At 43.0% G+C, this 24,822-nt stretch overlaps 1 protein-coding gene across 1 annotated transcript; it reads right to left on the bottom strand.

Moving 5' to 3' along the window:
- Positions 1–545: 545 nt before the first annotated feature.
- Positions 546–14,703, bottom strand: LOC143997527 (glutathione S-transferase P 1-like). Its single transcript, XM_077493181.1, has 7 exons — positions 14,574–14,703; positions 11,794–11,829; positions 9,251–9,363; positions 8,870–8,957; positions 6,724–6,827; positions 4,047–4,154; positions 546–1,079 (listed from the first exon to the last, which is right to left on the bottom strand). Coding segments are annotated over exons 1-7 (636 nt in total). The 5' UTR covers positions 14,575–14,703; the 3' UTR covers positions 546–893.
- Between the last annotated feature and the right edge of the window lie 10,119 nt (positions 14,704–24,822).

Genomic DNA, 24,822 nt, shown 5'->3' with positions numbered 1-24,822 from the left:
TTGACTTAAGCTGACCATACATTATATAATTTCCTTGTTCAACTTCCTTTATGCCGTGTACACACGACTGGACTCAAGTCGGAAAGATTTGAAACACGTTGCAAATCTAAAGTCCGTCTGATTTTTCAACAGCAAAGGTCCCATGAAGCCCACACATGATCTAATTGTCCAAAGGATTCATTCCGTCTGACCTTTGCTGTCGAAAAGAACGGCCGTGTGTACATGACATTAGATTTACCTTCAGCTATGTAGTGCAAGGGCCGGCCTGCCTGACTGCTTACAAATTGTAAGTGTTTAGGTTTGGCCACATATTATATGGTTTTGGTAAATCTAAAGGAAAACTGTATAATTTATGGCCAATCTTACTAAGATTTTAAGGAGTATTCATTTTTATTTCTACTTCGTCAACAAGGAGGGGAGACTACTGCAGCTAATATTTTTTGTTACATGGTGGAGTGCTTTTCTTAAATTAGTAATGATAAGTATTAAAATCTATAATAAAAATAGCAGCCTATATCACAATATGTAAAGAAAAAGTACAAAACCAGGGTGAAAATGATTTTATTTTTATTTTTTAAAAACATCACAAATTTAGAGTTACTACGAGGTCCAGATCCTGACAATGAGGCTGTTATAAACTTGTTATTGCTCTCTCTCTCTCTCTCTCTCTCTCTCATGTCACAGTTCTCTAGTGATCCCTGATGAAAGTGAAGTGCATTTTTACAGAGAGCTTCACAGCTGCCATCTAGGTACTGCAAGAGTACTGTGACATGAGAAAGGGAGCAATGAAGAGCTCAAAACATTAATGGCATAGCAAGGGGAATGACATGGTTTACTCTAAATAATATACGAGGTAGACTTCTGTATGGTAAGTCAACATGGACCAATAGTATTTAGCCTCGTTTTGGAAAAAATGGTCTGCTTTTACAGTCCTCGGAGTTCAGATATTCACTGAGATTGCTTCGTGATGAAATGCGGGCTTTGTATGCAGTAAGGAGGGGGAATGAAGACAGACAGTCTGGGAAGATATTGAGGTGACAATGAAGGATGTCCAGGAGGTTGTAGTCTGCATAGGAAATCTGTAGAAAGAAACATTTGTGATCATCCCATCTTTACTTTATACAGTGATAATAATATTCTGTCAGCAATCTATAGCTGCACCAAATTCAAATAATAATGACCTATTTACTCAAACTTGGCATACAGAGTGCCTGTCTCTGTACACTGTATCAGAACAGCATTTACTCTTCCCCTCCCCACCTATTACTGGTTGTCAAGGATGATGTTGGCTTCATAGACAGGCTCCTAGCAAGCAGCGACAGTAGGTGGAGCCAAAGGAGAATATGAAGGGCTAGTTCCCCATCTTATTTGCTCCCATTGTAATTGAAAGAAAGAAATGGGAGGATCAATAGCAGGCTGTCTGTTGCCTATTGAATCCCCTTATTGCCTGTTGTCAATTACAAGGGAAGCGGACCTGATGGGGAACTAGTGTGTACAAGTGTGTGAACCATGAATCCCCATCAGGCTCTGTCCTCGCAGGCCAACAAACTCATAAGCCACTGTGTTGTCTGTGTGACAGCTGTAGTATCAGGAGAGAGATCAACTGCCCTGAGGATAGAGTGTCTGTAATTGTCTGTAGGACTTCAGTACACCTCTGCACAGCAAATGTTGGCTCTTGCCCTAGTTTTATGTACCATTAGTTGCTGGCAATTCCCAGCTGTCAACATGATAGCCATAAACTGCTGTATAACATTGTTACATTTGTATCTACTACGTTTTATTAATCTGCAGATCAATCTGTTTAGGATATCAGTTAAAGCAACCTAACAAACAAGTATAAAAATAAGTTGGTTTTTTTTTGTTCCTATTTAACTCCTCATTAACCTATTGTTTTTCCTAAACAGTCCTAATTGACTTGTTCACTTTTTCCATTAACTTTTTATTTCCCCTAATTATTTTCTTGTTTATTTCTATTTTGTAACAATTAAAATTGAATGATGTCCCCACTGGCTCCAAGCCTGAGAAATGAGCGATCACATGAACACTTATCACTCAGATCTCAGTTCGCTCTGCACTGCCCCTCCAGTGCTCACTGGAGCACCAGGCTGAAGTTGGCTAATATACACTATATTGTCAAAAGTATTGGGATGCCTGCCTTTACATGCACATAAATGCTATAACAGCTTCAACTCTTCTGGGAAGGCTGTCCACAAGGTTTGGGAGTGTCTATGGGAATGTTTGACCATTCTTCCAGAAGCACATTTGTGAGGTCAGGCACTGATGTTGGATGAGTAGGCCTGGCTCGCATTCTCAGCTTTAATTCATCCCAAAGTTTTTCTATAGGGTTGAGGTCAGAACTCTAAAAAAAGAAATTGAAGAAATTGTGCAGGCCAGTCAAGTTCCTCCATCCCAAACTCGCTAATCTATGTCTTTATGGACCTTGCTTTGTGCACTGGTGCGCGGTCATGTTGTAACAGGAAGGGGCCATCCCCAAACTGTTCCCACAAAGTTGGGAGCAGGAAATTGCCCAAAATGCCTTGGTGTGCTGACGCCTTAAGAATTCCTTTCACTGGAACTAAGGGGCCAAGCCTGACCCCTGAAAAACAACCCCACACCATAATACCCCCTCCACCAAATTATTTGGACCAGTGCACAAAACAAGGTCCATAAAGACATAGATGAGCGGGTTTTGGGTGGAGGAACTTGACTAGCCTGTACAGAGTCCTGACCTCAACCCTTGGGATGAATTAGAGTGGAGACTGCTAGCCAGGCCTTCTCATCCAACATCAATGCCTGACTTCACAAATGCGCTTCTAGAAGAATGGTCAAACATTCATATAGACACACTCCTAAACCTTGTGGACAGCCTTCCCAGAAGAGTTGAAGCTGTTATAGCTGCAAAGGGTGGTCCAACTCAATTTTGAACCCTACAGACTAAGACTGGGATGCCATTAAAGTTCATGTGTGTAAAGGCAGGTGTCCCAATACTTTTGACAATATAGTGTATGTATAAAGGTGCCTAATCTGGCCAGATCAAGCAGTTATCTAATCTCTGTGGAGCAGCTACTGACAGGCCAATGCTCAGTGGACACAGGTCTGACAGATCATTCAATATCCATTCACAATGCACTTGATTTACTAAAACTGACGAGTGCAAAATTTGGCACAGCTCTGCATAGAAACCAATCAGCTTCCAGTTTTTTTGTCAGCTGTAGTTAGAAGCGGATCGGCTACCGTGCCGAGCTGCACCTGATTTGCACTTTCAAGTTTTAGTAAATCAACACTATTGCTTCCTCTACATCATGCTTAGTGCCATCTCCTTCTCCCTTCTCAAAAATCTAAACAAGAATGTTTGGCCAATTACTAATTGTGATCACATTGTTAGGGTCCTTTCACACGGGGAGGATCAGTGGTGATCTTCCCCGGGGATATCCGCTTGCTCAGCAGGGATCGCTGGAGCGATCTCCGCTGAGCAGGGAGAGGACGGATCCATCTCTGCACACTGCGCAGGGACGGACCTGTCACAGCGCTGTTCTCCCCTATGGGAGATCGGGTGACGACGGACCGCAGTGTCCATCGTCACCCGATCCGATGTCGGATGGAAAAATAGCTTTTTCCTCCGTCACCCTTTTTCGGATCGGAGCGGGTCGGATGTCAACGGACATGTCATCGCTGACATTCGACGCTCCATAGAGCTCTATGGAGCATCCGTTCAGGTCCGCCTGAAAAACTGACAGGCGGATCTGAATGGATCTGTAGTGTGAAAGGGGCCTTAGAAGTTTTTTTAGCAATGATTCATTCAATACATAACCAGTGCAATGGATGATTTTTGGTTACACTGCTAAAAATCATCTATGTGGTTTGGGTCTGGTGTTCTTCTCTTTCAATGATTTTTATTGAAGTTAGGGTCTGGTGTTCTTGTGCTTATCAGGTGTTCTGATATACAGTATGTGGACTTAACATCAGCAATACCAATTAAACCCATATAGTTCCTCTCCTCAGATCTTTTACTCAGTTTACTTTACTGATGTTAGCTGCTGAGTTACCTTGTCTCCCACCAGAAACTTGGTTCCATTAGAATTCTTAGAAAGGATCCTTTCAAATGCTGATAGCTGATTTGGTAGATCCTTTTCATACTTCTCCTTCCCAGTTTCCTGTTAAACAAAAGTGACTATAATAAGAACATCCCAGTAATTGTAATAACTTGTATTCAGTCTATTTATATTGAAGACCATTTCCTATCCCATTTTTGTGTTTAACTCTAATTTAGGCCTGTTCACAGTGATCCATTTCTGCAATGCTTTTTTTGATGCGTTTTATGTTTTTATGCTTTTTTCATTTGGCCAAATTTGTTATTGGGCAGATTAAAAATGCAAAATGCGGCATAAATGCAGCAAAAACATGCTTTTTTACAGCTTCTCCATTAAGGTCTATTGAACCAAACACATACCGTTTTGCTTTTCAAAAAGTCCCTGACCCTTTCCAAAAGTAGCGTCAGATGTGAACGTGTCCCCTAGGAAATCAAGTTAAATGGACTGTAGTGCATTTCTGCAAAATGCACTAAAAAATGTATAGGTGTGAACCAGATCTATGAAATGCCCATGATTACCTGCGCACAACAAATTCGGCAGATAGAGGAAGCACTGAAAGGAGAAAAAAAATGTGTGCAATAGGGATGCCCTCGAGATTCATTCTGAACTTTGGTTTGTGCATTCTTCTGACCATTACACTCTTTGTCATTTGATTGGGCGCGTCATATATTGTAGTATTTCTATTTGAGCAATTACAACCCCCCCCCTTCTTGAGAGCAAATTACCTGGTGTGGTTCAGGAAGGGGAGGGTTGCATGTTCACCTTCCTGTACCTTTCCTGGCATGGCAGGCTGCATGTTCAGATAAGGGTCTGGTATGAATTTTTGGGGAACCCATGACATTTTTTTTTGCACAGGGTACCCTTTGACTTCCATGTCAGACTTGTATTTTATTTATTGTGTGCGGTGTTCCCCATTAACATCTATACCAAACCCTCATTTAGGATATACAGTATCTGGTATAGATGAAGAGAAATCCCCAGCCATTATTGTTACAAAAGGAAGTTGGTAGCCAAATCTGTCATTCCTGCCAATTTAAACAGCATTTTTTTGTTCTTTGTAAGTGTCAGTTTTGCTGTAGTAGGTTGTATACCTGGCATCCCCAGGCGTGTTTTTTAAAAGAATTTTGCATTTTTACAGTTTCACTTTAAGCATTACTAAAATTGCTGCTCCCCAACAAATTGAACTAAAAAAAATAATAATAATTTACTTGGTACATGTTCCTCAGGGCAGTGCCCAGCCCCCCATACAATTTGTTTATCACTTCCTCACCTATTAGCCTAAAATAGCTAGGTGAATAGCACTCCAATGTCAGAACCAGTGTGGGGGCAGCCAGACGAGAACCTAGTAGCATGCAGCTTCTCTGGGGATCAGCAGTAGTACCAGAGCTACTCTGGACTTCATTAAGGCAGGCCGTACATGGATCAAATTTCGAAATAATTTTATCTAAGAATTTTCGTTTGTATTTTGCACCATTAGTGGGCTGCAGCAACAGCCGATTTTCATGCAGCAATCAAATTTGAGTAATTGGACATGTTTGAATTTTTTTGAAAAACAAACGATTTTCTAATCAATGATGGGAGAATAGTGAGGGAAATGTAATCAAAAAAGAAATGCGCATTTGCAAGAAAAGAAAATTCCTCGAAAGAAAAAAAAGATTTCCAGCCACGAAAATTCTTTTCTGTAGCAACATGAGGTGAAATTGAAGGCTTGGTTGGCCGAATTTCGAAATCAATGGTGGCACCATCGGATCACAAACCACACAAATTTTCTGATTTTCAAAAGAAAATTCTTTCGAAATTCAACCATGTATGGCCAGCCTAAGAGGGATTTTTATTTATTTATTTTTATAAGTGCAAGTAGTTGTTTGTGTTCTGAACTGTTTTACTGATGCAGGGATTCCGAGCTGTTGTAGTTTCTCTCATAGACAATTATAGTATGCAGCCACTTGTTACCCTGACTGAGCCACTCTGTGAAGAGTCCACGTTTGTGCAGATTTCATCATCTGTTTTGTAATATTCTGCAGTGTATGTATGCTCATCTCAAATTTACTTTGCATTGTTGCTTCTAACTTTGCACTTATTTATTAGACTGCAACTTATGCCGCGTAAACACGACCTGACTTTCCAGCAGACTAGGTCCGACGGTCTTCCCGACGGACTTTCGGCGGAGTTCCGACTGACTTTCCGAACTAACGACTTGGCCACACACGAATGGACTAAGTACGTTTGAAAGTCCGTTTGCTTTGAACATGATGACGTAAACGTGACGAAACAAGGAAGTTCAATAGCCAGTAGCCAATAGCTGACCTTGCGTCATATTTGGTCCGTCAGACTAGCACACAGACAAATGGTTTTCCCGATTTTTAGTCCGTCGGAACTGAGTCCGTCGAATACATTTGAAACATGTTCTATTTCTAGGTCCGTCTGATTTCTTTTCTGAAAAACGATCAGACTAGCCCACACACGATCGGATTGTCCGACGGACTGATCCCATCGGACCTAGTCTGCCGGGAAGTCCGATCATGTGTACGCGGCATTACAGTTACTCCCTGGCCTATCATTTAGACAATTACCTATTCTGTTACACATGTAAAATATTTTTTTCAAATATTGCTTTTTGGCCCATACGTACAAATTCAGAGAACATGAAGCGGCTGTACTTCAGTCTAAGGTCTTCCACCCCATCGTTTATCATGTCAATGACAGCGACCTCTTGATCTTTGCTTCCAGCAACACCTAAATGACAAGAAGAAAGTGTATAAGTAAAGCTACATAAAATCATTATTGAGAAGTGCTTGTTATATACGGATAATCATCTTCTCTTGTAGATTGTATATTTTATTGACTAGCCTAATTTGCAAGATTTTCTCAAACAGTATACAATTAGGCTTATTGGTTTATCTCTATTTCTTGTGATATATACCTGAGGTGGCAGGCTTAGGAGGCAAAAGTAACTGACTACTCTTAACTTTTACTGTTACTGTAACATAGTAGGCAAGGTTGAAAAAAGACACAAGTCCATCAAGTCCTACCTACATGTGTGTGATTTTTTTTATTACATTGTATATCCCTGTATGTTGTGGTTGTTCGGGTGCTTATCTAATAGTTTTTTGAAATGATTGATGCTCCCCGCTGAAACCACTGCCTGTGGAAGATAATTCCACATCCTAACCGCTCTTACAGTAAAGAACCCTCTAGACAGTTTAAGGTTAAACCTATTTAACTCTTATTTTAGTGAATGGCCATGTGTCTTATTAACTTCCCTTTCGTGGAAAAGTTTTATCCCTATTGTGGGGTCACCAGTACAGTATTTGTTTGTTGAAATCCTATCCCCTCTCAAACAACTCTACTCCAGAGAGAACAAGTTCAATGCTCATAAACTTTTCTCATAACTAAGGTCCTCCAGTCCCTTTATTAGTTTTGCTGTCCTTCTCTGGGCTCTCTCTAGTTCCAGCACATCCTGTTACTTTTTTAGAGCGCAAAAAAAGATGTCTACTGTAGTAGCACCTAATGCATTGGCCTTTCACTAGTTAATGCGTCTTTTACTTTAAAATAAAAAGAAATTATGTCCCCTTTTACCTTGTCTTAAAGCTTTCCAAGAGCTATACTGGGCTCATCAAGGGTACTAATAGTTTCATTGTTCTTTTTTGTGTCCAACATGATTGTAGTTTTAATATTTCTTTACTATGTATAGCAGTTCTATTAACCTAGATGACTGTCGTTTACTTAATATAAATCTTAAAATTAATTATGATCTCCCCTGGGCTAGAATGATGCTGTAGTTATCAGTTTTACCAGTTGTAATATACCAAACTAAGTAAATAAATGAAACATTTATTACAGGCAATTAAAATTTTTAATTTATAATGCACTGCCAACATATGTCAAATGAACAAAAACCCGACCTGGACTTTTTTTTTTCTTTTCACAACACACAGTATATGTTGTGTGTTGCAGTGCAGATCTATTGGCACCTACTGTACTGTGTCTGGAAAGAGTAAGCAAGTATAGCAACTCTAATGTGTCTTTGGATAAAGTAAGAAAGGGGTAGAACCTTTGTCTTGTTTTTATCACTGTACTGTGCAAGAGATTCATTCTCTATTCCAGTGACCATTGTCTGGATACTGGATGATACTGATAGGACTGGAAAAGGAGAAAAAAAAAATTTGAATTGTTGACGTAATAGAGGATGTTTTTCTCAGTGTGTAGCGTTTTAGTTTGTAGAACATTTTCCATACTTTGTAGTGACTTCCTCTTACTTCCAGTTGTGCCTTGCCACAGGAATTTTACCCATTCAAAAAAGTTTTGGCTTTACTTTAATTCATGCCATGGGGGACAGTGTGGAAGGGTTGAAGGTGAAAGGATTAGGCAGTAACTGCTGTGTTCTACCCAACATCAGGACAGGATCTAGTAAAATTGTGTTCTTTAAAAAGGGTTTTAAAAGCTCATGTAGAATGTGAAAAAGTAGCTGACTTGAATGAATTCTCACTGCATTTTGGTTCTGGAGAGGGGTAAAACTAAATGTAGTATTTAGCTTTGCTTTATGCAACAGCTCTACCCAAAAACCTTTATACATCCAACTTTTTCTGAAGCTGACTACAAATGGATACTGTGCTTAATGAAGATAGGGTTGTGAACCATTGTTTTCCAAGTACACAGTATACATCCAAGTTTTTGTGCTCCTGCTATTGGGTAAAATAGAAGCATGATCCATTTGGGAAATTATTCAGAAAAAAGAAAAAAAGTATATAGCAGTGGTATGCAATAAATAGACTTACCAAATTTGCGTCCTAAGTATCTCAGGATGGTGTTGCTCTGATACAGAACAAAGTCTCCATCACTGAACTGAGGCAGCTGACCAAACACCTGGGAAAGATAATATCAGATTTAGGGGAAAAAAATTCTATCATGGCTCAACAGTCCCATAAAAAAAAATCAGTCATTCCCAACACTGCTTTTATGTTCGTGGAACCTTGGTGGAAAAACTTCCAACCAAACCAACACTCCTACCACTATTTCTTAGCTTTGCCAGAGGTACTTTCTAAGATATTTGATACTTCATAGACATCACAGTCATCTTACACTTCTGCTGGAATAGTAGGTAGGGGATCATCTAATGTCTCTAGGTGCCTAAAAAAAAGGTTTTAAAATGAACTTACTGCTTCTTTCTTCAAAGGACATTTTCCACCAAACCAATCAGGAAGCTGTATCACATCCTCAGTCCACTTAGCGCCATTATCAGCCAAGATCAGACGAATGGGTTCCCCTCTTCCTATTGGTAAACATACAGATTTAATAAACAGGAGCTAAATTAATAACAGTTGGATTTATTTTTTTTACCATGGTTAACACATTCTTCACTTTTTTTTAAAAGTAATTACATTGAAACACAGTAATGAACGAGTTCTGGGAATTAAAACAAACACCACAACAACATTATTAAGTGGTCAATCTTAAAGTTCTCAAAGCTAAACTAAAGGCAAAACTTATTTAAATTTTGTGTATATTTAATTTTCATGTGACAACACTGAAGAAATTACACTTTGCTACAATATAAAATAGTGACTGTATAGCTTGTATAACAGTGTAAATCTGCTGTCTTCTCAAAATAAATCAACACACAGCCATTCATGTCTAAACCACTGGCAACAAAAGGGAGTACACCCTTAAGTGAAAATGTCCAAATTTGGCTCAAAGTGTCAATATTTTGTGTGGCCACCATTATTTTCCAGCACTGCCTTAACCCTCTTGGGCATGAAGTTCACCAGAGCTTCAGAGGTTGACACTGGAGTCCTCTTCCACTCCTCCATGATGACATCATGGAGCTAGTGGATGTTAAAGAACTTGCGCTCTTCCACCTTCCATTCCACAGATGCTCAATAGGGTTTAGGTCTGGAGACATGCTTGGTCAGTCCATAACCTTTACCGTCAGCTTCTTTAGCAAGGCAGTAGTCATCTTGGAGATGCGTTTGGGGTCGTTATGTTGGAATTGGCAGTTGGCAGCTCAGTCTCCAAGGGGAGGGGATCATGCTCTGCTTCAGTATGTCACAGTACATGTTGGCATTCATGGTTCCCTCAATGAATTGTAGCTCCCCAGTGCTGAAAGCAATCATGGAGCCCCAGACCATGACACTTCCACCACCATGCTTGACTGTAGGCAAGACACACTTGTCTTTGTACTCCTCACCTGGTTGCTGCAACACATGCTTGACACCATCTGAACCAAATAAGTTTATCCTGGTCTCATCAGACTATAAGACATGGTTCCAGTAATCCATGTCCTTAGTCTGCTTGTCTTCAGCAAACTGCTGGCTTTCTTGAGCATCATCTTTAGAACAGGCTTCTTTCTGGGACGACTATGCAGACCAATTTTATGCAGCGTGCAGCGTATGATCGGAGCACTGACAGGCTGACCCCCCCCCCTCCGCCCCCTCCTTCAACCTCTGCAGCAATGCTGGCAACATTCATATGTCTATTTTCCAAAGACAACCTCTGTATATGACGCTGAGCACGTGCACTCAACTTCTTTGGTCGACCATAGCGAGGCCTGTTCTGAGTGGAACCTGTCCTGTTAAACCACTGTATGGTCTTGGCCACCACGCCACAGCTCAGTTTCAGGGTCTTGGCAATCTTTTTATAGCCTAGGCCATCTTTATGTAGAGCAACAATTCTTTTTTCCAAATCCTCAGAGTTCTTGGCCATGAGGTGCCATGTTGATCTTCTAGTAACCAGTATGAGAGAGTGAGAGCGATAACACCAAATTTAACACACCTGCTTCCCATTTACACCTGAGACCTTGTAACACTAATGAGTCACATGACACCAGGGAGGGACAGTGGCTAATTGGGCCCCATTTGGACATGTTCACTTAGGGGTGTACTCACTTTTGTTGGCAGCGGTTTAGACATTAATGGCTGTGTGTTAAGTTATTTTGAGGGGACAGCAAACTTGCACTGTTATACAAGCTGTACACTCACTACTTTACATTGTAGCAAAGTGTAATTTCATAAGTGCCGTCACATGAAAAGATGTCATAAAATATTTACAAAAATGTAAAAAAATTTTTTTACAAAATATTATATATATATATATATATATTTATACACACACACACACACACACACACACACACACAATGTTTATTAATAATAATAACAATAATAATAGGGGAAGGGAGATGCTGATGGGTGCTAAGACCTGCCAACATGCATTGTAGTTTTATTAGATGCTAATGGTTTGGACAGCGGCGGCTGGTGCTCCTTTTTTTGTGGGGGGGTGGGCGGCAAACAAACCCCCCCACCAGGTCCGCACTTACCCCATCCAGGTCGCGGCTGCCCCAGCCAATCCGGTCCTAAGACCCACTCCCTTTCCTGATTGGCCGGGAGGAAAATCCAGAAGACAATAGCGAATGTTGACTCGCTAATGTCACAAGTGGTTGAGTACAGGAAGCGGTGCTCTGTGACTTGAGCTCAACCTTTTTGAAGCCAATTAGAGCCTCAGGCATGTGCTTCAAAAATTAAATAAACTCGTAGAAATCTATATGTCTGGACCCCGGAATGGAGATTAGGGGGGAGGCGCATGCAGATTAGGGGGGTGGCGTCCCTTATGCACTGGCCGCCGCTGGGTTTGGATATGCAATTTGGATATGGTAGCCTGTAAAAGGAATATAAAAAAATACACTAGTAAGAAGTAATTTACTTACCTCTCAGTGGGAAATAAGTTAAAACAAATCCAGACACTGCAAAACAAGAAGAAATAAAGGAACTCAATTATTAAACATAACATTAAAAATAACATGGATATGTAAATTTGGGGACCTTGCTATATGTAGTGTGTTCAGTACTTCTGTGATCTGCAGGTTATATTTTGGTGCCCAACACGGCAAGGAAATTTTCTTTGCAAAGAAAACAAATATCTTTTATAAAGGGGTTGCCGGAGTCTTTCACTTTGGCCAGTAGCTGAAAAGATTAAAGTGGAATTGCAGGCAAAACCTAACTATCTCTAAAATTGTGACTTTGTGACATTCCATTAAAGTTCAGGAAAGCAAGGGGAAAAAAGTGACTGCATTGTAAAAGTGCCTGCATTGTGCTCAAAACCCGCAGAGGAAAATACAGAAAGTTTTACGCCGCAGGTAGATTCAATCCACCCTTGCACAGGTTAGGTAGAATAGGTTTTAGGAAGGGGATGGGAACAGTTTTAAGGCTAGACAGAGTTTGATCAAAATTCTACTTCAATGGTGAGAACCTTGAACCAGGAGTGTATCTAGCTCAAATCCACTCCCCACCCATAGCTCATGCCAGTGTACTGAAGGATATGGTGGTGCCTCTACCAGCTGTCCAAAATATAATAGCTGGCAGAGTAGATTCATCCTTCTACGCGGTTTAACATGGATGGAGAAATATATGCATGTATGGCCAGTTTACGGCTGCAGGCTGCCTAGGTATTTCTTTACTTTTTAGTATGCCTAAGCTGCTGTTAAGGGGTTAACTTCTGATTCATGAATATTTATCAAGCCAGCCAGTCACACAGGAGTTTTTAATAGTGGCATGAGTTGGTGAGCTAACACAGGGCACACAGAAGCCAACATAGTTGCACTAGAGCAGAGAATATCTTGAGGAGCAGAGAAATGACCAGAATACAGAAGCCAGCCTGTGTCTGAGTCATGGGGATTAAATAGTTACATACCTAATCTGGTTGAAAAAAGACACAAGTCCATCCAGTTCAACCAACAGAGGGTTTACAGCCCAAAATATATAGGAAAGAACAATCAGGATACTCGGAATCACATCATTTTGCAAGGGAATTTGCCACAGAGCTGGGTAAATGAGGTAAAGCTCTACTGGCTTCCAACATCCAATCATGTGCAAGCAAATATGCGTTTAGTTATTTTTCATTTTTCTTGCATATGATTGGATATTCTTTTCAAAGTTAAACTTCATGATATTTACTAAGCTCTAGGGCAATATCCCGTACAAAATGAACTGTATATTTAACTTTACTAAATCAACCCCATGGTGTGATGTGGGGTATCCTGATTGTTCTTTCCTATACACGTCGAGCTGAAAATAAATTTATGTTCAATCTATGTCTATAAAGTGACTGGTGCCCAAGTTATTTCTACAAACATCTTAGAGCAATAACCAGTCCCGAGGTGAAATTACCTGGAACACGCAGCAAAGCAAGTGGACTAAAACATTTATTTATCTTGCTATCTATCCCAAACATTGCCCTGAATTCTTTAATACTGTAGACTATTAGACTTTTGGAGCTCATGAAAAGACGGAAAATGGTTCAGCCAAGGGGCATCATTCAAAAATTATTCAGTCAATCGTGGCGCAATATATATATATATATATATATATATATATATATATATATATATATATATATATATATATATATATATATATATATATTAGATCTATCTATATTTATATATATATTACAGGCTTATTATTAGGCTCATTGGTTCTACACTTTTTGGATCATTGGGATTTTTTTTAATACTTAGTTAGTTGCTTAATTTTACCACTGGTGGGATTTTTTTCTTTTTTTAGTAGTTGTTTTTTGCAATTGTTTTTAGTAGGGGTTTTTTTTTTTTTTTGTAGTTGTCAAAATTAAAGGTTGCAAGTACAGTCTCTTTCTTATTTCAAAATTGCAACAAACTCTTATTTAAGGTACCGCATTTCTAAATTCAGCAGTGATAACATTAAAATAAATCACATTTTTTACATTTCAAAAATCATAGGGGTTGATTTACTGAAGGTAAATAGACTGTACTTTGCAAGTACAGTTGCAGTCATTTTACCCACAGCTTAGGGAATATGGTGACGCTCTGCTGACTCCCATCAACCAATTCTTTGCACCAGATTGAGTATTCTTTACAAAGTGAAGCTTCACCACATTCACTAAGCACTGGGGTAAATGAGCGCAACTGCCCCTGCAAAATGCAGTCTGTTTGCCTTTAGTAAATCAACCGCTAGCCATTCTGACAGATTATTCTGTGCAAAACTCACTCTCAGATCAATTTTCTGTATTGTCTGTATTGATTCGCATTGGCATTCTTTAACTGATAAGATTGCAAGTTTAAATGCTACCTGACCTTGGTCAAACAAGGAAAGCTATCAGCCATGGACAAATATCAGGAGGTAGAGAGCTATATTTTTTATATTGGTGTATTTTTTTTTTTATTATTGCAGCTTGCATGAACAGCCTCTTATTTTAAGCACTGCAATGTTAAATGTTTCACAAATGATTCAATTAAAGTAAAACCATTCTTAAAATAGCGTTTCAATTTAAAAAATCAGTCTTTCTGGAGGATTATTCTGTACAAGACTCTCTGAGTTCATATCAATTCCTTGTATATTCTGTATTCAGTTGTACTAGCATTCCTTGATAAAATTGTACCTGACTGTAGTAAAGCAAGGAGAACTAACAGCCATAGACAGTTTGGCAAAAGAAGTGAAGATCTGTGGTACTTACTATTGCTTGATCAGCTAATGTGCTGTTGTCAGAAATTAGTAGTGTAGTATCTCTCCCTGCTGACTGCTCTAGACTTCAGTGCCAATTGTTTTTATAGAAAGCAAGTACTGCTGAGTCATAGTGATTTTTACTAACTAAAAGGTGTGAGGGGAGGAACAGAAACAACGATCATGGAAAGCAGGCAACGAGCTGGTTTTTCCTGTTTATAGAAGAAATAAAATGTTAAGAAAGGAATAGTTAGATGTTCATTTCCAAAATTGACATGACACCATACCTCCCACCTAGTCCAGCCTTGGGAGGTCTGTCCAGCGTCCCGAGCACCTTGATTCCGGGACAATACAATGTCCCGGAATTGCACCCTTGGCTGATCTGATTCCCCCTAAAAAATGCCACCACATAGCCACTGTCCCTCATTGCTCGGTGTACTGCTGGCCGAGACCAGTTTTATTTTTAACCACATCAATACTGGGCCCTTTCTTCCCAGACCAATTTTCAGCTTTCAGCGCTCTCGCACTTTCAATGACAATTGCACGGTCATGCTACACTGTACCCAAATTAAGTTTTTATCATTTTGTTCGCACAAATAGAGCTTTCTTTTGATGGTATTTATTCACGACTCTGTTTTTTATTTTTTTGCGAAAAAAGACCGGAAATTTGGAATAAAAACAATTTTTTCTTCTTTCTATTTTACAACAAATCCAATAAAATCAAATTTTGTCATAAATTGAAGTCAAAATGTATTCTGCTACATGTTTTTGTTAAAAAAGAAAAATTCTGTTAAGTGTATAATAATTGATTAATGTGATCACTGACAGATGTACGCAAATGATCATGTACAGATGTGCGCAGGTGATCACGGACATATGTGTGCAGATAATCATTGGGACATGTGATTTTAGTGGGACATATGTGGGGGACATGTGTTTTTATTAATGAAGTTTTTTTGGAAAAACCAAACCAGGGAGATGGGACATTAATGGTGCAATAATCAAAACAATAAAGTTTTTGTTTATATAGATAAAAGTTTTTTACTATAAATATTTTATTATACAAATCTCATAAAAACATAGAGACAATCTATATAATCATACTAAAAATATTGTATACAACTTTGGGGTCCAACAAGAGGTATGGTTGAGGTAGTTGTGATTGATTTATCCCGACATGTTTCGCTTATTGCTTCATCAGAGGATAAGCCAACTACCAAAATAACAAAATCAAATAAGAAAAAAAAAAACATTAATTAAATTTACAAATTCCAATTGTTGACATAATTTTCTACATATAACCAACAAATATATTGTTATTAACAGACATGAGTAAGGCTCAAAAAATGGAGAGGTATGCTTACCCCCACTTCACCACCCCAATCGACGCCAAAGAAATTTTCCAGATGATATAGAAGATGCAGGGCAACAAGCCCGACAGCCAAGTGATGTAGCAAGGAGGGCACAGACAGCGACTAATCGGGACAAATTAATAAAGAAAAATATAAATTTTTTTGGTAATTTAAAGGTATTTTATAGGGGACAATATTCTAACATTTTAAATTATCTTTCAAAAAATAGTCTTGCAGCAATATCAGCATTATTCTAATATATCTAGTAATCATTTTTGTTTAATCATGTTGTCTATTTGTATACTTAGGGAGCAAATTTATTTAAATTCATCAACTTACATAAACAAGGCTGAAATAAAGATTCCTTTTTAGAGCCCATTCACACAGGGGCAACTCCTGATCCGACTTCAGGTCGCCCCTAGTCGCCTCAGGTCGCCTCAGGTCGGACAACATTTAAAAAGCAATGTAAGTGAATGAGAGCCGTCTTAATGCACACTACTGAAGTCGCTCCGACTTCAGAAAAGGTTCCTGTACTACTTCTATCCGACTTGTAGGCGACCGGTACCCATTGATTTCAATGGAGATCGCCTCCAAGTCGGATCTCCGTTTATACGGAGGCGACTTTGACAGAATTATCAGCTCTCAAGGGGGAACTCCACGGCAAATTTCTGAAAAAAATTTGGCGTGGGTTCCCCCTCCGAGAGCATACCAGGCCCTTAGGTCTGGTATGGATTCCAAGGGGAACCCCCTACGCCGAAAAAACGGCGTGGGGGTCCCCCCCAGATCCACACCAGACCCTTATCCGAGCACGCTACCCGGCCGGCCAGGAAAGGGGGTGGGGACGAGCGGGCGCCCCCCCCCCTCCTGAGCCGTACCAGGCCGCGTGCCCTCAACATGGGGGGGGGTGCCTTGGGGGAGGGGGGGCGTGCGGCCCCCCCACCCCAAAGCACCTTGTCCCCATGTCGATGAGGACAAGGGCCTCTTCCCGACAACCCTGGCCGTTGGTTGTCGGGGTCTGCGGGCGGGGGGCTTATCGGAATCCGGGAGCCCCCTTTAATAAGGGGGCCCCCGGATACCGGCCCCCCACCCTATGTGAATGAGTATGGGGTACAATGTACCCCTACCCATTCACCTGTGGAAAAAAAGTACAAAAAAAAAACACAACACAGGGAAAAAATATTTTATTGCACAGCTCCGGGGGTCTTCCGTCTTCGGGGGTCTTCTCGCCGGACTCCTCCGCTATCTTCTTGTAGCTCTTTTACTAGCGGAGGAGTCCGGCTTTCTTCCTCCCCGCCGCCGGCCTCTTCTCCCGACTTCGGGGGTCTTGTCCCCCTCTTCGGTTCTTCTGCCGGGCCACCGCGCCTTCTTATAGCTCTTTTACAGGCGGTGGCCCGGTCTTCTGTCGTCGCCGCCGCCTTCCGTTCTTCTTCTTCTTCTTCTCCAGGAGATGTTGACACGACGCTCTCTCCGGCCGGAATGCCAGAGCCGCCCTGCGCTGCTACTTATATAGGGACAATGGGGCGGTGTCACATGGGTTGATGTCACATGGGTTGGTCACATGGGTTGATGTCACATGGTGACCCCGCCCCCTTACCATGTGACATCAACCCATGTGACCAACCCATGTGACATCAACCCATGTGACACCGCCCCATTGTCCCTATATAAGTAGCAGCGCAGGGCGGCTCTGGCATTCCGGCCGGAGAGAGCCTCGTGTCAACATCTCCTGGAGAAGAAGAAGAAGAAGAAGAACGGAAGGCGGCGGCGACGACAGAAGACCGGGCCACCGCTTGTAAAAGAGCTATAAGAAGGCGCGGTGGCCCAGCAGAAGAACCGAAGAGGGGGACAAGACCCCCGAAGTCGGGAGAAGAGGCCGGCGGCGGGGAGGAAGAAAGCCGGACTCCTCCGCTAGTAAAAGAGCTACAAGAAGATAGCGGAGGAGTCCGGCGAGAAGACCCCCGAAGACGGAAGACCCCCGGAGCTGTGCAATAAAATATTTTTTCCCTGTGTTGTGTTTTTTTTTTGTACTTTTTTTCCACAGGTGAATGGGTAGGGGTACATTGTACCCCATACTCATTCACATAGGGTGGGGGGCCGGTATCCGGGGGCCCCCTTATTAAAGGGGGCTCCCGGATTCCGATAAGCCCCCCGCCCGCAGACCCCGACAACCAACGGCCAGGGTTGTCGGGAAGAGGCCCTTGTCCTCATCGACATGGGGACAAGGTGCTTTGGGGTGGGGGGGCCGCACGCCCCCCCTCCCCCAAGGCACCCCCCCATGTTGAGGGCACGCGGCCTGGTACGGCTCAGGAGGGGGGGGGGCCGCCCGCTCGTCCCCACCCCCTTTCCTGGCCGGCCGGGTAGCGTGCTCGGATAAGGGTCTGGTGTGGATCTGGGGGGGACCCCCACGCCGTTTTTTCGGCGTAGGGGGTTCCCCTTGGAATCCATACCAGACCTAAGGGCCTGGTATGCTCTCGGAGGGGGAACCCACGCCAAATTTTTTTCAGAAATTTGCCGTGGAGTTCCCCCTTGAGCTCATTCTCTGCTTGGCCTCGGCAAAAGTCGCCTGGCCTGGGGCGACTTGTAAGTCGTCCCAAGTCGGGCTTGAAGTCATCACAAGTCGTTTTGAAGTCGTCCCAAGTCGCGTTGTGATCTTAACTCAAGTCGTGTCCAAGTTGCCTGACTCAAGTCGCCTACAAGTCGTGTTGCCCCTGTGTGAATGGGCTCTTACGGTCCATAAGTTTGTTATTAAGCCAGTAAAAAGTGTCCAGAAGCCCCTTCAAAGTAAGCAAAACCCTGAAAGATAACGCACCCAACAAGTTTAACAACCTGTTTACAGGGTGTCTAAAGAAGAAAGATATATGGTAAGTCAATTAGTACTTAGAAAGAACTATTCCAAGCCAAATAATATTAAAGATTGTATACTGACCAGTTTTTAGGGCATGAACTTCCTCCTAGCACGGCTCCTCCACAACTGAGCCGGATAACATCATGTCCCAATATATAAGGCCGCTGTCCATCGAGCCGGCGTCTGACGTCACCGGCTCGATGCGGACGTCTAAAGCAGCAATGCACATGCGCGAGGGGGTCAAGATGGCGTCGGGAAACTACATTTCCCATAATGCAGCGGTGTATTCACCGGCATCCAACGTCACGCTGAATACACAGCGCAAGCACGGCTAGTGCGATGTTCAAAACAGAACGTTCGCACTGCCTTTTGATGACAAACTCCCCAAACTAATACGCGGGCAAAGCTGCTAACACACGGACATCCCGCTCGGCTGAACATAATCAAACCGAGCTAGGATGTCCTTGGGCGTCCATATGCTCCTCCCCAATGCCACAGTTACACAGGCCGCAGACCAGAAGCCCCGCATCTGAACTAAGGATTACATGCGATTCTCCAAAAAAGGGGGAATCGCATGTTAAATTGGTATCAAATAGGAGATACATAATTTGAGCCCATCTCATGCCTGAAAAGAGTACATATGATTATAAACATATAAAGATCATTAACTTCAAATGCTAATGCATAAACTGCCACAATATAGTATAATTGCATCCAGTAGAGTATCTTTACAGTTTAAAATAAAATGCAAAATTTAGAAAAAAATATATATGGTAATTTTAACTAAACAAAAGCAGAAAACAAAAGAATACAGAAACAAAAACAAAAACAAAGACAAAAACAAAGACCAAATACAAAAACACAACAAAAAAAAAAAAAAAAGGGGAAAATTTACCACATACTATTACCCAAAATCCCCCCCCCCCCCTTCTCTTTCCTCTCCAACCATCATATTACATCCTGATCATCACTTCACATCTAAAGAATGGGGGATGTCATTTGTAGTGACAACAATCCCAATCAATTTTAAAGAAATGATCGATAACTTAAATTTTCATTGAACCCAGGAAATTTCGTTGCCTTTAGATTGAAAATCCATTTTGCCTCTATCTGTAATAGTTTCCTATCCACACTGCCTCCTCTCGAAGACAGTGGAATATGATCTAATGCCTGAAATTTAATATAGTCGGGATTAAACGTATGGTATGTACCGATATGCCTGCTAATCGCAGTGGTCATTTTTTTTGTTAAGATAGGTTTTATATGGTCCCGCATACGTATCGAGAAGGCTCTTTTTGTCTTCCCTATGTAAAATCCTCCACACCGGCACTGTGCTAAATACACTATGCCCAATGTGGAGCAAGTCACATGGGATTTGAGTTGATGCCAATTTCCATTGGGCAATTTGAATTTTTTACAGTTAGCCATGTATCGACACATGTCGCAATGTCCACATGGATATGAACCATATTTCCCTGTTTCAGTTCCACTGACAGGGTCAACAAAGTGACTATGCACTAATCGATCCTTCAAAGAAGGGGCGCGTTTATAGGTAATCTCCGGATATTCATTAACGTATTTCTTCACCACAGGATCAGCTAATAATAGGGGCCAAAATGTTTGTATAATATCCCTAAACTTTTTGTTTTGATCAGAGTGTCTGGTGACCAATCTTACTGTATTAGTTTCTTTCACAGGTTTTTTTGAAAAAATAAGAGTATTCCTATCTTTTTTGCTGAACTAAATTATATGCTTTTTTCAAGCTATTATGGCTATATCCACGTATTTTAAAGTGGAAGTAAACCCACTTTTTTAACTTTTACCTACAGGAAAGCCTATAATAAGGCTTACCTGTAGGTAAAAAAAATATCTCCTAAACCTGTACGGTTTAGGAGATATTCCCCTCGGTATGCGCCGCTGACTGCAGCGGCGCATGCGCACAAGGGGGTTCTCTCCGCGAAAATCCGGCAGCGCTCGTCCGGCCGGATTTAAATCTCCCGCGCGCACGCGCGGGAGTGACGATATCGCGGCTCCGGCCACTCACAGCGCCGGAGCCGCGATACCCGGAAGAGACGCCGAGGGAGCATGTCGGCTTCCTCGGCGTGGATCGGGCGAGATGTCGGGGCCTCGTTCTAAGGTAAGTATTTCATAATGAGCTAGTATGCGGTGCATACTAGCTCATTATGCCTTTTGCTTTGCAGGTTTAAAAAAAAAAAATAAAAAAATGCGGGTTTACTACCGCTTTAAGTCTATCATAAAGAGCTTTAGCTGCTTGTTTATAATCTGATTCCTGGCTACAATTCCGTTTAAGCCTGAGATATTGACCATATGGTATAGATCGTACCAATGACGGTGGATGTGAGCTATTCGCATGTAAAATAGTGTTTCCAGCCGTCGGCTTCCTAAAGAGTGAGGAAGTCAACAGACCATCAGAATTAACACTAATCTTAAGATCCAAAAATTCAACCTCCCTTCTACCATACTTCAGAGTAAAACGAAGATTGTAGTCATTAATCAAAATTAGTTGAAAAAATTGATTTAATTCTGCTTCAGTTCCAGACCAAAAAATAAGGATATCGTCCAAATACCTGTACCAGGCAAGAACGTTTTCAATCATAGGTATCACATCATCACGTAAAAACAGATCTTTTCCCCATCCCCCCAGGTACAGGTTGGCATACGATGAGGCACATTTAGTCCCCATCGCAACCCCCTGTACCTGGAGGTAATGGGTTCGATCAAACTGGAAGATATTATGTCTAAGCACAAAATTCAGCAATTCAATCACAAAGGCAGTATGTGTTTTTATTATTTGGGGACATGTGTTTTGGGGACATGTGTTTTGGAGATGTGTGTTTTACATTGTGTAGTGACACTAGGTTGGTGATCAGTGAGTAAAAAGCTGTAAAAAAAAGCTCATTCTCACTGAACACCAGCTGGCTGCAGCAATCCGCTCTCCTCACCGACAACTTCTGTGTGAGAAGAGGAGAGCCGATTGCCTAGCAAAAGGCTCTGTGTTTACATCACATGACAGCTGTGATTGGACACGGCCATGATGTGATCAGGAGGGCCAATCACAGAGCCCTCCTGCCGATCAGAGATGCGCCGTGTCCGCGTGACACTAGCGCATCAGGATCGCGCCGCTGCGCGGGCACGCGCGTGATCCCCCTCTTTCTGAGGGATGTTCCTGAGCGTCCACTCAGAAGGAGAGAGCGCCCACCCAGCCGTTTATGTACATTGGCTGGGTGGGAAGTAGTTAAACCCCAGGCGCTGCCTGGCTCACTGCCCAAACAACTGGTTGCTAGACGTGGCATACCTGCCGTCTAGCAACCAGTGATGTCATGACGAGGAGGAGAGCCCCATCATTCCGAGTGAGCCATGGGAGGATTCCTCCTCCTCGCGCCTAAGCTCTGCCCCCGACTTCGGGTCTTGCTTGAAGGCTGTTCCTGACGCTGGAAGAAAGGTAGGAAAAGTTTACCCTGCCTCGAGTATGCTCATGGTCACTCTGCCCCCCTCTCATTATACTCCCCTTCCACTACCACCCTTCCCATCATACTGCCCTCCACTGGCACCCTCCCATCATACTGCCCTCTGCTACCATCCCTCCCATTATACTGCCCTCCACCCCATCATACGGCTCTCTACAGCCCCCCTCCCATTATACTGCTGTCCCTTACCACCCCTCCCATAATACTGCCCTCCACTACCACACCTCCTATAATACTGCCCTCCACTGCCACTGCTCACATCATACTGCCCTCCACCCTATCATACTGCCCCCTCCCATTATACTGCCATCCACCCCATCATACTACCCTCCACTACCACCCCTCCCATCATACTGCCCTCCACTACCTCCCGTCCCATCCTACTGCCCTCCACTGCCCCCCTTCCATTATACTGCCCTCCACTCCATAATAATGCCCTCCACTACCATCCCTCCCATAATACTGCCCTCAACTACCACCCCTCCCATTATACTTCCCTCCACTGTCACTCCCCCCTTCATACTGCACTCAACTACCATTCCTCCCATTATACTGCCCTTCACTACCACACCTCCCATTATACTGCCCTCCACCCTATCATACTGCCTTCCACTGCCCCCTCCCATTATACTGCCCTCCACTACCACCCCTCCTATAGTACTGCCCTCCACTAACACCCCTCCCATCATATTGCCCTCCACTGCCACCACTTCCATCATACTGCCTTCCACCCTATCATACTGCCCCCTCCCATTATACTGCCCTTCACCCCATCATACTACCCTCCACTACCACCCCTCCCATCATACTGCCCTCCACTGCCTCCCCTCCCATCATACTGCCCTCCACTGCCTCCCCTCCCATCATCCTGCCCTCCGCTGCCTCCCTTCCCATCATACTGCCCTCCACTACCACCCCTCCCATCATACTGCCATCCACTGCCACCCCCCCCCATAACACTGCCCTCCGCCCCATCATACTGCCCCCTCCCATTATACTGCCCTCCCCTAACACCCCTCTCATCATACTGCCCTCTCTCTCCTCATACTGCCCTCCACTGCCACCCTTCCCCTCATGCTGCCCTCTCCACTGCCTCCCCTCCCATTATACTGTCCTCCACCCTATCATACTGCCCTCCTCTGCTACCCCTCCCATCATACTGACCTCCACTGCCACCCCTCCCATCATACTGCTCTCCACTGCCACCCCTCCCATCATACTGCTCTCCACTGCCATCCCACCCATCATACTGCCCTCCACCCCACCATACTGCCCTCCACTGCCTCCCCTCCCATCAATTTTTTTTTTAAACTATAAAAATTCATTCCTTATTTTACTATAAAAAATAAAATTGTAAAATAAAAAAATATAATGGTAAAAAAATAATAAAAATAAAAACGACTGATCCCATCCACTGCCCTGATTATCTCTACTGCTCTACTGGCCACGTCTACTTCCCTACTGACACCATTCACAGTCCACACTGATACCACTGGCGGAACTACCAGCAAAGGTTACACTTGTGACTGGGCCCTGGCCTTCTGCCACCATGGTGGGGCCCAAGACTGTCATAAAACCATTTAAAGGGGGGCGTGGCTTGGTACCCGAGAAAGATGGACGCTACTTTCTAAAGCTCTCACTCCCAGAGGTCCTGCAATCAGCCCATCAGCTACCTACAAACGTGCAAATATGGGGAGCACATCACAGAACACTTCGGGTCTCCGCTCTAGATCACCCAGGAGCCAAGAAGCCCTCAATAGCCAACACATCCCGGAAATTTTCCGAGCGCGGCCTAGAGGACCAGCACCAGACCCGCACGCAGCACCTCATGAGGCATCGCCTCACAGCAGAGGGACACACAGATCCCGTAGCAGAAGCCCGCAGGCTCATTCACCGGATCCGTCGACACCACCGGCTCTCAGCATAGCGGATCTGAAGGCAATGACTGCAGACATAAAGGGAGCTCTAACGGCCGCAGTGTCGGAGCTGTGCGCTGACTTTCAGGCTATGGTCATGCGGGTAGAGGAGGTGGAGGAGACGCAGGCCCGGCATGACGTTACACTCTGCAGGATACAGTAAGTTTCTGAATCTCATGCGATACACCTCCGGGACATAAATCGCCACCTGGAAGACCTCGATAAACGTGGAAGAAGACACAATTTACGGGTACGAGGTCTTCCTGAATCTATTGAGCCTGCCCTGCTTAGTCGCTCTGTCACGGCCATCTTTAACGGCCTACTGGAGAGGCCTCCTGACACACCTATTCACTTGGAGCGCATACATAGAGCCCTGAGGCCAAGGGGAAGAGAGACCGATCCTCCACGGGACGTTATATGCTGTCTCACGGACTACTTACTTAAAGAAGAAATAATGCGTAAAGCTAGAAATGGAGGGAGAATACAACATCAGGGCGCTGATGTCAAAATATTCCAGGATTTATCAGCCATTACTTTGCAGAGGAGAAGAGAATTGCGACCTATATTGGATGTTCTGAGAGCTCGTGCGATTCCGTACAGGTGGAAATTCCCTCTCTGCCTCTCTGTCACACAGAATGGTCATACTGTCAACCTCAGAGTC

The sequence above is a fragment of the Lithobates pipiens genome, unplaced genomic scaffold, assembly GCF_037356315.1.
Source record: "Lithobates pipiens isolate NorthernLeopardFrog02 unplaced genomic scaffold, aLitPip1_a1.2 Scaffold_19, whole genome shotgun sequence".
Taxonomy (NCBI): Eukaryota; Metazoa; Chordata; class Amphibia; order Anura; family Ranidae; genus Lithobates; species Lithobates pipiens.
The sequence above is the reverse complement of the archived record's forward strand: the minus strand, read 5'-3'. Positions and strand labels throughout refer to the sequence as shown.